This window comes from Tinamus guttatus, unplaced genomic scaffold (assembly GCF_059628265.1).
Source record: "Tinamus guttatus ecotype Peru unplaced genomic scaffold, ASM5962826v1 Tinamus_guttatus_pri_ptg000490l, whole genome shotgun sequence".
In the NCBI taxonomy this organism is placed as follows: Eukaryota; Metazoa; Chordata; class Aves; order Tinamiformes; family Tinamidae; genus Tinamus; species Tinamus guttatus.
Window position 1 is genome coordinate 1 of NW_028289024.1, and position 14,829 is coordinate 14,829.

A 14,829-nucleotide genomic window follows, 5' to 3' on the forward strand; every position below is an offset into this window, starting at 1 on the left:
GGGCTGCATTGCCATGGCGACGCCCCGCCCCCTGGGAGGAGAGCTCCGTTGCCATGGTGACGCCCCGCCCACAGCCCCGGTACCGACGCGGGGCGCGGGACCGGCCGAGGCGGCGGGAAGGGGGATCCCGGCGGAGCATCCGGCCCCAGCTCCGTCCATCCCACCCCATCTCCATCCCGATCCCGATCCATTCCCTTCATCCCCTCCCATCACAGCCTCCTGCAATTGTTACGGTTGGGAAAGACCTTCACGTCCAGGCATAAACCCGTCCCCCACGTCCTGCTAAACCATGTCCCTGAGCACCTCATCCACACGGCTCCTGAGCACTGCCGGGGACAGCAATGCCACCTGGTCCAGTGTGTCACCACTCCTTCCATGCAGAAATGTTTCCGAGTGCTCCCCTGAACAGCTCTGCCCCATCCTCTTCCTGTCCCGTCATCATCCATCCCACCCCATCTCCATCCACTCCATCCCATCCCATCCTGACCCACTGCATCCATTCAACCCCACTCTGCTCCTGCCCCGTCTCCATCCTGTCCCCTCATTATGGGCCTCACCTCATCTCCATCCCACCTCATCTCCATCCACCTCATCTCCATCCTATCCCATCCCATCTCACTCCATCCCATCCTGACCCTCCTCCATCCATTCCACTCCGCTCTGCTCCTGCCCCATCTCCATCCTGTCTCATGTCCATCCATCCCATCTCATCCCACACCATCTCCATCACTCCCACCCTCTCTCTATCTCATCCCAACATGCCCCATCCTGCCCCATCTCCATCCAGCTCATCTCATCCCATCCTACACCAGCTCCATCCAGCTCCTCCTACCCTATCCCATCTCCATCCTCACTCCATCCCCTCCTCACTCCATCTCCTCTCCCTCATTCTCCACCTTCTCACCCTCCCCATCCCTCCTGCCACCCAGTAGCCAATTTTAGGGCAATGGCTGAGCCATGGGGACCCGAGGCCACTGTGCCCAGGCTGCTGGAGGTCCCAGGCAGCATCACCCCGTGCTCCCATCCAGGACTTTTATTCCCAGTGCACACAGAAACATTTCCACCTCCGCAGGATCAGGAGCGGACGAGGGCAGCGGGACCCTCATTTGCCGGGCCAGTAGAGCACGAAGCCATCGCGGCTCTTGCCGAAATCGGGGCTGGCCACGTCGGGCCGGGTCTCCACGGTCAGCAGGCGCCGGCGGCCGCGCAGGCTCAGCTGGATGCAGTCGGACACGCGGACCTGCAGCTCCCGCTTGGTCCTGCAAGAGCCCGGCTCAGCGCGGCGCCTGGGGACGCCCGCGTGCCCTCCCGCGTCCGTCCGTCCGTCCGTCTGTCCCACTCACGTGCGGCAGTGCTCCAGCAGGACGCCCACCAGCTCGCCCGCGGCGGTTGTCACCCGGCGGCTGCGTCTTGTGCAGGCACACGGCCACGTCGTCACGCTCCTGCGTGTGGAAGACCACGAGCTGCGCCTGGCAGCTCGTCACGCTGAGACCTGTCACCTGCGGGGCGCGCGCGGCCATCAGGAGGTGGGACACCAGCGCCGGGCGTCCCTCATGGCCCGAGCTGGGACACTGGGAGCCCAGCGGGCAGGGGTCCTGGGCATCCAGGAGATGGGACACCAGGAACAAGGGATAGAGGGACCTGGGACACCAGGAGGTGGGGACATCAGGACCTGGGACACCAAGAACAAGGGATACAGGGACCTGGGACACCAGGAGGTGGGACACTAGCACCTGGGACACCAAGAACAAGTGATAGAGGCACGTGGGGACACTAGAAGATGGGATACCAGGATCTGGGATATCAGGAGCCAGGGACAGAGGGACCTGGGACACCAGGAGTCAGAGATACAGGGAGTTGGGACACTAGGATTGAGGGACAGAGGGACATCAGGACACCAGGACCTGGGGCACAGAGATCCTGGATCACTGGGATCTGGGCCCCTAGGACACAGGGACCCTGGCAACCAGGGACCCCAGTGACCTGGGACACCAGCAGCTGGACAGCGAAACCTGGAGCACCAGGTGCCAAGGACCTCAGGGACCTGGGACACTTGGAACAGGATAGTGCAAGGCAGGGACAGCAGGTCATGAAGATGCATGAGGGAGCTGGGACAGTGGCACCAGGGAGCACCGGGGACACCAGGAGACAGGATCACTGGAGAGGGAGGACACCAGGAAACACAGGACAGGAGGACACAGGGAACATGGACCTTGGGACACCAGCAGTGAGGGATCCCAGGGAGCCGGGTCGCAGGGAGGCGGGACCTGAGGACATTGGGACAGCAGGGAGCTGTCCCCAAGCTCACCGTGCTGAGGGGCAGCGCCCGCATCACCCGGTACTGGCGCCGCGGGTCGAGCTTGTAGAGGTGCTGGTCGGTGACCAGGATGGCCCGGTCCCGGCTCTTGTTGAAGCGGTTGATCTGTGGGGACAGAGCCGGCATGACCCGGAGCGGGAGGATGCGGCAGCGCCAGGGGACGGCATGGGGGGACCCCTCACCTTGCGCACGTGGCAGGAGAAGAGCACGGCGCCGAAGTGCACCTTGTCCCGCAGCGCCTGCACGCGGCGCGCGAAGGCCAGCGCCAGCGCCGGGTTCTCCGTGACCTGCGGGGACACGCGGCGTCGGGAGGGCGGCCGGGACCCCATGTGTCCCCACTGGCCCTCGGTGCCCCCCGCGAGCCCTTACCGAGGAGAGGTAGTCGCGTGCCCAGCTCCGCTGGCACCCCCAGTCCTTGCGCAGCCCATGCAGCGCCCCGAAGGCGGCCACCTTGGCGCGTAGCTGGGCCATGTCCGACGGGGGGATGTTCTTGATGATCTGCCGCGCGCGCCACCTGCGAGGGCCCAGGCAGCTCGGAGGGCGCCCCACGAGCTCCGGCGCGCGCGCCGCGGCCGGGCCGCGCGCTCACCTGCGGAAGAGCCGCTGCGTGTCCTCCTGGAAGCGCGCCAGCACGGCGGGCGGCGCGGGCCACGCCACGCTCTTGCCGTAGTCGGCCATGGCGCGCACGCCCTGGAAGCGCCGCGCCAGCTCCCGCAGGTAGGACTTCACCTTGTGCCGCTTGTAGTAGCCCATGATGGCGTAGGCGGCGCGCAGGTAGCGGCAGCGGCGCCGCGCCAGGGCGCCGCGCCAGGCCTGCGAGACACCCGAGGTCACGTAGGACATCCCATCATGGAGGCAACCTCTTGGTCACCTCCTCCTCCATGCCAGGTCCGTAGAGCAAACCCATTGCCGGCTCCTTGGGTCAGCCCAGAGCTTGGGGATCCAATCCCAAGACCATCCCGGTCTTGGTGAAGGCCGCTTCTTGGTCACCTCCTCCTCCATGCCAGGTCCATAGAGCGAACCCATCGCCGGCTCCTTGGGTCAACCCACAGCTTGGGCACCCAACCTCAAGACCACCCCGGTCTTGGTGAAGGCCACCTCTTGACCACCTCCTCCTCCATGCCAGGTCCATAGAGCCAACCCATCATCAGCTCCTTGGGCACCCAAACCCAAGACCACCCCGGTTTTGGTGGCAACCTCACCCCTGGTCGGGCCATTGTAACCCAAGTTGCATCCCCCGCGGTGCCCACCTTCTGCAGCAGCAGGACGATGATGGGGATGAGCTGTGCCCGTGCCTGCTCGAGGCTGAAGAGGGTGCGCGGTGTGCGGATGAAGACCTTGGTGTGCCCATAGGCCACGTCCTCCTGGAAGCCGTGCTGCTCCAGGAGGGCTTGCGTGGCCTCGCGGTCGGTGGCCATGAGGTGGTTGGGCCAGGTGTACTCGCACGTCATCTTGTACCTGGGGACAGACTGGGGGGTCAAGAGGGACAGCGGGAACTCGGGGATGTCCTCGGGGCTGGGGCGGCCGTACCGCAGCAGGAAGCGGTCGTAGGGCTGGCGGTAGGCGAAGCCGGCGCGTCGCACCCGCACGTTCTCCAGCAGCCCCAGGTAGGAGACCTGGTGGCGGCAGCGCTCCTCGTCGAAGAGCTCCGGGGACTTGGAGTCGTTGGGCTTGATGCAGCGCACGTAGTAGGGCTCCTGTGGGGACACGCGGTTGTCCCCTCCTGCCTGCCCCTTGCGCCCGCTTTGGGGACCCTCACGTGTCCTGGGGCCAGGAGGCTCCAGGGACACAGGGTTTGGGTGGCACGAGGACAGCCCGCTGGCTGAGGGACAGACCAGTTGGCCTGGGGACATGTCAGGCCGACACAGGGACCACCTGGTTGGTACAGAGCATGGCCAGCTAGCTCAGGGTCATGTCCAGCTGGCAAAGGGACATGCCCAGGTGACACATCTGGCATGGGGACATGTCAGCTTGGCATAGGGATGTGGCCAGCTGGCACAAGGACAGTCCAGATGGCATGGGTACAGCCTAGCTGGCAAGGTGACATGCCCAGGTGACACGGGCACAGCCCAGCTGCCATGGGGACATGCCCAGCTGGCACAGGGACAGGCCTGCTGGGCATGGGGACGCTACCTTGGAGGCCAGGTTGTCCACCAGGGCCACCATGGAGTTCTTGAAGAGCGTGGCGGCGGTGAGCGGGCGCTTGGTGACCTCGGTGATGCTCTGCTCGCCGTCGGGCCACATGGCACGCAGCACGGGGTCGGCGCTGGGGACAGGGCACTGGCACGGGGCTGGCGGCACCCAGCCCCACTGCCAGCCCCATGCCGGTGTCCCCAACCCCATGCCGGTCCCCTCTGTCCCCACGGAGTGTCCCCAGCCCCAAGCGGGCTCTCTCCCCAACCTGTTGTAGAGGAGCCGCTTGAAGTCCTGGAAGAGCGTGTCCTTGTTCTTGTCCAGGAAGCCCTCCACCGAGTACCTGTGGAAGGGGGACACCATGCTGGCCCTGGGACAAGCCACATCCTGAGGGACCCAGGCGTCCGGGCAGCCCTACGTCCCCCAGTCTTTGTTGTAGGTTGCAGGGGGCTCTTGCAGGACCAGGGTGCCAAGAACCTCCTCCTGGGACACGGGCACCCGGCCCCAAGCCCTTATCCAGCCCCATGGAGGCAAGGTGGGTGCTCCCCTGGGGAGCCTGGGGGAACCCCATGGTGCCCCGTTCTCCCGCACTCCTCCCTAGTCCAAATGATCCCCCCACCAAGGTCCCCCATAGCCTCCCATGGTTCCTGATGGTCCTCCATGGCCACCATAATCCCGCAGGGTCCCTCTGTTGTCTGAAACGACTCCCTATGGCCACTCACTGTCCCCATTACGCCCCCTGCCCCTCATGGTGGTGGGGCGTGGGGTGGGGGGAGGTGGTCCCTATGCCTCCCCCACAACCACCCATGGATTCCTACAGTCCCCCATGATCTTCTGTGATTACCAATAGACCTCTACAGCCCCATTGTCCCCTATGGCTCTGCAGTCCCCCACGGTGTCCTAGGGCTCCCTATGGCCCCATGACACCCATCGATGACCATCTCCCCCCACGGTGCCCTGTGGCTCCCCATGAACCCTCATGGTCCATTATGGTTCCTCACAGCTCACCATGGCCCTATGACACCCACCAACGTCCAACATTCCCTGTGTCACCCTATGGCTCCTCATGACCCACCAGGACACCCTACAGCCGCATTGCCCCCACCCCCTTGGTGCCATGGCCACCCATAGGCATCCGTGTGGTCCCCAACGACCCTGTGGCCCTGCAAGGTGCCCTATGGTCCCCTCTAGCCCCTCATGCCCATGGCGCCATGGCCACCCACAGACACCCGCATGGTCCCCAATGACCCTGTGGCCCTCCAAGGTGCCCTGTGGTCTCCTCTAGCCCCCACGCCCATGGCACCATGGCCATCCACAGACACCCGCGTGGTCCCCAACGACTCCATGGCCCTCCAAGGTCCTATGGTCCCCTCCTGCCCCCCTCACGTGACGTCTCCGGCGTAGTGCTTGATGCGGAAATCCCGGCCGAACTCCATCGTCTTGTCGGTGGGGCAGAGCTGGGCAGAGACGCGGGGTCATCAGACCCACATGGCCACGGCCACCACACGCCCCCCGTCCCACGCGCTGGCACCGCGGCGGGCACCTTGCGGCTGGTGTAGTGGGGGTGGCGGCCAAGGCGGGTGTCCATGGAGTCGAGGAAGAGCGTGTCGGTGACGGCGCCCGCCGCCAGGCAGGCCTCGTCCAGCAGCGCCAGGACGCCACGGTGCGGCTGCTCCACCAGCTCCACGATGAGCTCGTTGTTGAAGTACTCGATCTGCGGGGACGGCGCGGCCATGTCCCCACCAGCGTCCCCCTAGCCATGCTCGGCCACGCGATGCCCTCCCCGGTGTCCCCAGATATCACGTTCTGCCAGGCAATGTCCACGGTGGTGTCCCCCCAAACCTTGCTCTGCCAGGTGATAACTCTACCAGTGTCCCCAAAATCACGCTCTGCCAGGTGACATCCCCACCTGGTGCTCCCCAAACATCTCCCTGACACAGGATACCCTACCCAGGGCCCCCCCAAATTTCACTCTGCCGCGTGATGTCTCCCCCCAGCTCGTGCTCTCTCAGGTGTCCCCCATGTCCCCGTGTCCCTGCTCACGGTCTGCCAGGTGATGCCCTCGCGCTGGTACTCGGCCTGCTCCTGCCGCAGGATGAGCTCGATGAAGAGCTGCTGCAGCTTCTCGTTGCAGTAGTTGATGCAGAACTGCTCGAAGCTGGGGACAGAGGGGACAGGCCCTGCTGTGCTTGGCCCCATCCCCACGTGGCTCTGTGCCCTGTCTCCTCCATGGCACCTGCTGTGTGTCTCCATGGTGCAGGCATCCTGCTGCATGTCCCTCCTGCACATGTCCCTTATGGTCCTGTCCCCACTGTGTGTCCCATCCACGTCTTTTGTGCTCCTGTCACCTCTGTGTGTCCCATGTCCTTCTGTCTCCTTCAAGTGTCCTTATGGTCCTGTCCCTTCCACGTGTCCCTTGTGCCCTGTTCTGTCCATGTGTCTCTGGTGAGTCCTGTCCTCTCCGTGTGTCCCACATGGTCCTGCCACCTCCACATGTCCCTTGTGCCCCATTCTGTCCTTGTGTCCCTCCTGGGTCCTGTCCTTCTCCCTCTTACGTCCTGTCCCCTGGACACATCCCTCATGGCACGGGGGATGGCAGGTCCCCTCCATCTCCCACCTAGGGCACGGCAGGTCCCCGCGTCCCGCCCTGGGTCACCTGTTGGTGTCGAAGATCTCGAAGCCGTAGATGTCGAGCACGCCGATGACGGTGCTCTTGCCGTGCCGGCGCGCATCGTAGCCGCGCGCCGCGATGCCGGCGTTGACGCGCCCCACGATCCAGCCGAAGAGCCGCTCATAGACGGCCTGACCGCGGCAGCGGGGAGCGTCAGCGGTGGCCTGGGGACACCGCGGTCCCCGGGGTGTCCGGGCTCACCTTGGCGCAGGCGTCGCGGGCGTAGGCGGCCTCCTTGGCGCTGTGGCCCTTCTCGATGAGCTCGCCGCCGCCGGTGGCCACGGTGCGGGCCAGCAGCGCCTGCCGCAGCCGCTCGGGCGCCGTGGCCGTCAGCGCGGCCAGCGTGGCCAGCAGCGCCTCGTCCGCCACCGCCGCCGTGTCGCCCTCGGCCACAAACGCCACGTTGCCCTGGGGACCCGGGACGCGCCGTTGGTGGCCGTGGCCCTGTGCCACCGGCTGGGGTGCGCTGGGCAGTGCTGGGCTGTGTGGGGCTGTACTGGGTTGGGTGGGTTGTACTGGGTTGGGTGGGCTGTACAAGTTGTACTGGGTTGGGTGGGCTCTACTGGGTTGGATGGGTTGTACTGCGTTGGGTGGGTTGTACTGCGTTGGGTGGGCTGTACTGGGTTGTGTGGGGCTGTACCGGGCTGTATAGGGCTGCACTGGGCTGTGTGGGGTTGTACTGGGTTGGGTGGGTGGTACTGGGTTGGGTGAGGCTGTACTGGGCTGTGTGGGGCTGTACTGGGTTGGGTGGGTTGTACTGGGTTGGGTGGGGCTGTATTGGGTTGTGTGGGGCTGTACTGGGTTTGTGGGGCTGTACTGGGCTGTGTGGGGCTGTACGGGGTTGGGTGGGCTGTACTGGGTTGTGTGGGGCTGTACTGGGTTGTGTGGGGTTGTGTGGGGTTGTACTGGGTTGTGTGGGCTGTACTGGGTTGTGTGGTGTTGTACTGGGTTGGGTGGGGCTGTACTGGGTTGGGTGGGCTGTACTGGGTTGTGTGGGGCTGTACTGGGTTGGGTGGGGTTGTGTGGGGTTGTACTGGGTTGTGTGGGCTGTGCTGGGTTGTGTGGTGTTGTACTGGGTTGGGTGGGGCTGTACTGGGTTGTGTGAGGCTGTACTGGGTTATGTGGGACTGTACTGGGTTGGGTGGGGCTGTACTGGGTTGAGTGGGCTGTACGGGGTTGTGTGATGTTGTACTGGGCTGTATGGGCTGTACTGGGTTGTGTGGGGCTGTACTGGGCTGTGTGGGGTTGTACTGGGTTGTGTGGGGCTGTACCGGTGCCTGTTTCTAGCGGTTAAGGCTAGCTGGGATGCTGGGATGGGACAAGATGGGACTGAATGGGATGGAAAAAGATGGAACAGGATGGGGCAGGTTGGGATGGGACAGAGCAAGATGTGACCAGACGGGATGAGGCAGGACAGGACGTGACAGGATGGGATGGGATGAGATGGGACAGGGCAGAAGTGGATGGGGTGGGACAGGAGGGGACAAGATGAGATGGCGCAGGAGTGAAGGGGACAGGACAGGCTGGGACTGGGTGGGACCAGACGGGACGGGAGGGGATGAGATGGGATGGGATGAAACGGGATGAGACGGGATGAAATGGGATGGGACGGGATGGAATGCGATGGGACGGGATGAAATGGGATGGGCCGGGACGGAATGCGATGGGACGGGACGGAATGCGATGGGACGGGACGCCTTTCACCAGGTGCAGGATGGCAGCGAGGATCCTGTGCACAGAGCCGATCTCCTCCGGAGTGAAGCCGATCACGGCCATGGCCTCCTCCACCTCCTTGTAGCTGGCCGCGTCGTCACCCCCGGCCTGGGGACAGCGGGCACCGGGGCCACGTGAGGGCACCGGGGTGTCCGGGTACCCTGCTCGCCCTCCGGCCTGGCAGGCCGCGGGCTGAGCCCTGTCGCGCTCATCACTGCTGCCGCCGCAGGGCACAGCGCCGTGGTGTCCCCAACACCACGGTGTCCCCAAAACCACAGTGCCCCAAATGCCACCGTGTCCCCAATGCCGCCATGTCCCTAGTGCCGTGGTGTCCCCAGTGCTGCGGTGTCCCCAGTGCCGCCGTGTCCCCAACACCACGGTGTCCCGAATGCCGCCGTGTCCCCAATGCCGCCATGTCCCCAATGATGCGGTGTCCCCAGCGCCACAGTGTCCCCAGCGCCACAATGTCCTCAACACTGCTGTGTCCCCAATGCCACGGTGTCCCCAACGCCACGGCGTCCCCAATGCCACTGTGTCCCCAGCGCCGCCGTGTCCCCAGCTCCGCCATGTCCCCAGTGCCACCATGTCCCCAGCGCCATGCTGTCCCCAGCGCCATGCTGTCCCCAGCACTGCTGTGTCCTCAGTGCTGCCGTGTCCGCAGCACCAAGCTGTCCCCAGCGCCACCATGTCCCCAGTGCCGTGGGATGCCCGGTGCTGCCGTGTCCCCAGCACCACGCTGTCCCCAGCGCCGCGCTGTCCCCAGCGCCGCGCTGTCCCCGCACGCGCTCACTCACGCCGCCGGCGGTGCCCTCGCGGGTGTAGCGGTAGGCGTCGGGGTCGCGCTGGAGCTGCAGCGAGGCCAGCAGCGCGGCCGGGGCTCCCCGCAGCAGCTGAGGACAAGGGGTGGCCGTGGGGCCCGGTCACCACCCCGGGCCACCCCTGGGAGGTGACGCTCGGGACAACATCCCGCCTGTCTGGACCCAGCTGGTCCCATCCGGCCCTGTCTTGTTCCATCCCACCATGTCCTGTCCCATCCCATCCCAGTCTGAGCTGTCCTGTCCCAGTCAGTCCCATTCCATCCATCTCCATCCCGTCCATCCCTGCTGGGTCCAAGGCTGTTTCCCTCCAGTTCCATCCCATCCCGTCTCATCCCATCCCATCTTCTCTTCTTCCAGTCCCATCCCACCTCAAATGTCCCCATCTCATCCCAACCCTTCTGATCTAAACCCAACTCATCCTGATCCCTCCAGCCCCATCCCATCTGTCCCATCTAATCCCTTCCCATGCTGTTCCATCTCATCCTGTCCCATTTCATCCCAGCCCATCCGATCCCACCCAGTCCCATCCCATTTCATCCCGTTTGTCTCGTCCTACTCCATCCTACCCCATCCCCTCACATCCTATTACATCCCATCCCATCCAGTCCCATCTGTCCCATCCCATTCCAATCCATCTGTCATATCTACTCACATCCCATCCTGTCCACCCCATCCCACTCAATCCCACCCCATCTCACTGCATCCAGCCCCATCCCATCCCATCCCGGCTCACCTGGTAGAAGGAGTGGAAGTTCCTCTCGCCCGGTTGCTGCTGGATGATGCGGGACTGGAGGAAGGAGCAGGGGGTGGGTGCCCGGCGGTGCCACCACGGCGGCCGCGCCGGAGCGCCCACGCGGTGCCCCGCGCCTGCACCTTCTCCAGGAGGTAGTTGTGGATGTGGCCGCCCGTGGGGTCGCCCTTGAAGTCGAAGTTGATGTCCATGTACTTGCCGAAGCGGCTCGAGTTGTCGTTGCGGTTGGTCTTGGCGTTGCCGAAGGCCTCCAGGACGCAGTTGGACTTGAGCAGGACGTTCTTCACCCTGCGCGGCGCAGGGTGGCATGGCCAAGGACATGTGACGTGGCACCCCGGGGGCCCATGTATGGCCCTGCTGGAGTGGGGCACCCCACGGGACCCCACAACCACCCCTATGGGCATGGGGCATCCCAGGGACCCCCATCATCATGGGGTACCGCAGGGGCTCCCCGTACTTTGACATGAACACAGGGCACCCCAGGACTCCTCACAACTGCCCTACGGACATGGGGCATCAGAGGGACTCTCACATCAGCCCTACAAGCACGGGGTTCCCACCTCACTCTATGGGCATGGGGCACCCCAAGAATTTCACATCACCCTTATAGGCATAGGGCAGCCCCGCACCCCACCATGAAGAACCCTAAGGACCCCCCTGCACCACCCCTATGGGCATGGGGCATCCCACGGGACCCCACAATGACCCATACGGGCATGGAACTGTCCAAGAACCTCCCACCATACCTATGGGTACAGGGCAACCCCAGGCTCCCCATACCCTACCCTATAGAGCACCTTATGGACCCCCACACCATCCCCATGAGCATTGGGCATCCCAAGGACCCCCATGATGCCCTATGGGCACAGGGCATCCCACAGCATCCCACAACCACCCCTATGAGCATGAAGCTGCCCATGAACCTCCAACCACCCCTATGGCCAGAGGGCAACCCTGGGCTCCTCATGCCCTACCCTATGGAGCACCCTATGGACCCTGCTGCACCATCCCCATGGGCATGGGTCATCCCACATCCCATAAAGCCTCTACGGGCATGGGGCATCCCACAACTACCCCTATGGACATGGAGCTGCCCAAGAACCTCCCACCATCCCTATGGGCATGGGGCAACCTCAGGCTTCCTGTGCCCTACCCTATAGAGCACCTTATGGACTCCCACACCGCCCACATGGGCACGAGGCATCCCAAGGACCCCCATAAAGCCTCTATGAGCATGGGGCATCCCACAGCATCCCACAACCACCCCTACGGGCCTGGAGCTGCCCACGAACCCCCCACCATCCCTATGGCCATGGGGCAACCCTGGGCTCCCCACGCCCTACCCTATGGAGCACCCTATGGACCCTGCTGCACCACCCTTATAGTCACGGACCCCAGGACCCCTGGCCCAAGGGGCCGCCCCGCTGGCCGCACCTCTCCACCTCGGCGCGCTGCGTGGGGTTGGTGATGGCCGCGATGTACTGCATGATGTACTTGCTGGCCTCCGTCTTGCCCGCGCCGCTCTCCCCTGCCACGAGGGTGACGCGGGGCGGGTGACACGGGACGGGTGACACGGGGCAGGTGACACGGCGCGGCCGGCGCTCCGGGGCGTCCCCAGCCGCCCCCGCGCGCGCACCCCTACCCGAGATGACAATGCAGGTGTCCTTGGCGCGGCGCTTCATGGCCTTGTAGGCGGCGTCGGCCACGGCGTAGAGGTGCGGCGGGCGCTCGTAGAGCTCGCGCCCGCGGTAGCGCTCCACGGCGGCGGCGCCGTAGAGCGGCAGCGCCCGGTACGGGTTCACGGCCACCACCACCTCCCCGATGTACGTGTAGATGCGGCCGCGGGAGAACCTGCACGCAGCCGAGCGCTGGCGACGCGGCCCCGCGGACGTGGCGCCGTTCCCCTGCGGGCGGATGCTTCCTGCCCGCGGGGCTGCTTCCCACCCCGCGTCCCCGGCCCGCGCAGGGCGTCACCCGCGTCCCCGGCGGTGACGCCCGAGGGCCGCGGGCTCCGCGGCGCCCACCCCGTACCGCAGGCGCAGGTTCTCCATGAAGTGCTCCATGGTGACCTCGTCGAGCAGCACGAAGTCGGCCTTGCCGAACTCGGGGCTCTCCTGCTCCGCCATGGCGCGCCGGGCACCGCACGGATGTCCCCGAGGCGCCGGCTTCCTGTCCCCGCGCCGGCGGGCGGCGCAGGCGCCGTGCTCTGCGCCCCACAGCCCGGCCCCGTCACCACATCCCCTGGGTGCCCACGGTGGCAATGGGGACGCCTGCCGCGGCGCCCGGCTCCGGGGATGAGCGTGGCCCTCGCTCCGGGGTGCCGGAGCCAGCTGGGTGCTCGGGATGGGTCAGGGATCCCAGTGGGATGAAGCGTCTGGATTTGGGGGGCCAGGGGGGCTGCCGCGGTGGCGCAGCGTCACTTCCCTCCGGAGCGGCGGTGGCGCCACCGCGGCATCCGGCCCACGCCCCGGCGCCCGCGGCCACCCCGCGCGCGGGCACTTCCGCAGACAGGCGGCACCCAGGTTCCTGCCAGAAAGCGGGAACCGCTCGTGCGGGGAGCGGCATTCCCAGCAGGAAGCCCCTGGATACGAACTGCCCGTGGCAGAGCACTTGGAATGCCCCGGAGCTGCGGCCCGGAGCTGCGTGGGAGCAAAGTGGCGCCAGGGGACAGAGGACACAGGACTGCAGTGCCAGGGACTCGTGTTTATTCAGTCGGGCTGCACCAGGACAACCCCGTGTGTAGGAATCGCCTCCCGCGGGACAGGAATCGCCTCCGGAGCAGCGCCAGGTTCCTCCTCCTCCTCGCAAGGCTGCGCTGGGCATCGCTGAGGGAGCTGGAGAGAAGGTGGCAGCGTTAGGAGCCTGTGGGACAACCTCAGCGTCCCCAAACAGCCCCAGCCACAGCGGGTTTTCCCGTCGGGGCGTTTCCTGGTGCTTCCCACGACCGCGGAGCTGGAGTGGCAGCTCTCACCGGCGCCGGTGCCTTGGCGCGTCCCCTCTGTTGGCGCTGGGATGCGACGTGTCTCCGTGCTCACGCTGCACGGGAAGCCCGTTGGAACGGGCCAGGACTGCGGCGCAGCCGAGCCGGGTCAGGGCCGAAGCTCCCCATCCTCCTCCTCCTCCGTTCACGGTCTTCCTGTGCCTGTAGGTGCCATCCCGGGGGGAAAGTCCCTTCTCATCCTGTCGGCTCTGCAGGGCAGGAAAGGGATGTGGGTCCGTGTGCAGGCCCTGCGAGCTCCGCCCGGCCACCCCCGTGTCCCCCAGGGCCACGCGGAGCTTCTGCCCTGTGGCCCGTGTCACCACGGTCACATTCCAGGTGAGAGGCTGCCCCTGTCCGAGACTTCTATAGCCCCCCGCCGGGAAAAGGCGGCAGGAGACCTCAAACCGTCCCGGGCTGCTCTGGCAAGCGCTGCAGGAGTGTGCGGGGCCACCGCAGGCCGCGCCACGCTGGACGGCTTGCGGCCAAGCCCGGAGGCAGAGCCCTCCTTCCGGAGGGATTCCGGCCCCACCGAGTGCTTGTTCGTGGCTGGAAAGGGAACGCATCTGTTGTGGCCGCGTTTGGACTCACCTGGATGGACAAAATGCCCCGACGCGGTGGAATGGGGAAGAGAAGCCCCTCGGGACGGGCCCGTTTCGGGCACCTGCCTGCGGTTGTCCATCTGTCCAGGCTGCCAGGAGGGAGGGAGGCTGCGAGCTGGGAAAGAAACGGAGTGGCTGTTATCCCGGGAGCACCTACAACAGGCCCGCGCGGCCGCCTGGGAATAAGCCAGGGAAAAGCTGCCCACGTGCAGGGGATACTGGAGTGAAACGCCGGGGCCTGCCCGAGCCTCCTACTGCCCTGCGCTGGGAAGGGCGGCGGGAGCCCCCGAACCGCCCCGGGCTGCCCCAAACCCGGCCCCGGGACGGAACTGCCCCCCCCCGGGCTCGATGTCCCCCCGTCAAAGCACTTGGCAAGCACCGACCCCCCTCCCGGTAAGGCTGCACCTCTCGGCCCGGAGGACACGGAGCCCCCGCAGTGCTCGGAGGCCGCAGATCCCCCCCAGGGCCGGGGGTTCCCGCCGCCCCCCTCCATCTCTCACGGGCCCGGGCCCACGCGGCCCCCACGCGCGTGGGGGGACGAGCCCTCCCAGCGTGCACCGCGCCAGGCGGCGCCTCGCGGCCGCGGCGCCTCCCCGCCGCGCCATCGGGGCAGCGCCGCCGCCCATACCGCCGCCATCCGACCGCACAGCCTCGGCGCTGCCGCCCAGAGGCATCCCCGGCCCCCGGGAGCAGCCCCGGCCGCCGATGGCGGCGGATGTTACCACGCCACCGCTGCCGCCCTACCTGCCGCCATCGCCGCCATGGCTGTAGGCGGAGGCTCGGCGGCGCGTGACGTCAGCGCGTTCCCTCCCGGGAGGCGGAGCCACCTGGCGGGCGGTGGCAGCGC

At 66.2% G+C, this 14,829-nt stretch overlaps 1 protein-coding gene and 1 non-coding gene across 2 annotated transcripts; both read right to left on the reverse strand.

Moving 5' to 3' along the window:
• Positions 1–1,102: 1,102 nt before the first annotated feature.
• LOC104567385 (unconventional myosin-Ig-like) lies at positions 1,103–12,538 on the reverse strand. Its single transcript, XM_088533286.1, is given in 23 exon segments — positions 1,103–1,259; positions 1,344–1,384; positions 1,386–1,499; positions 2,309–2,422; positions 2,500–2,604; positions 2,687–2,831; positions 2,907–3,130; positions 3,568–3,775; positions 3,848–4,014; positions 4,451–4,583; positions 4,719–4,793; positions 5,837–5,907; positions 5,994–6,164; positions 6,494–6,608; positions 7,107–7,252; positions 7,323–7,529; positions 8,826–8,942; positions 9,629–9,724; positions 10,386–10,439; positions 10,526–10,691; positions 11,838–11,931; positions 12,046–12,254; positions 12,435–12,538. Coding segments are annotated over 23 exon segments (3,024 nt in total). The 5' UTR covers positions 12,530–12,538.
• A 1,193-nt stretch (positions 12,539–13,731) lies between these two features.
• Positions 13,732–13,865, reverse strand: LOC148592876 (small nucleolar RNA SNORA9). The gene has a single exon (XR_015913868.1). It is a non-coding gene; the product is annotated as a small nucleolar RNA SNORA9 (small nucleolar RNA).
• Between the last annotated feature and the right edge of the window lie 964 nt (positions 13,866–14,829).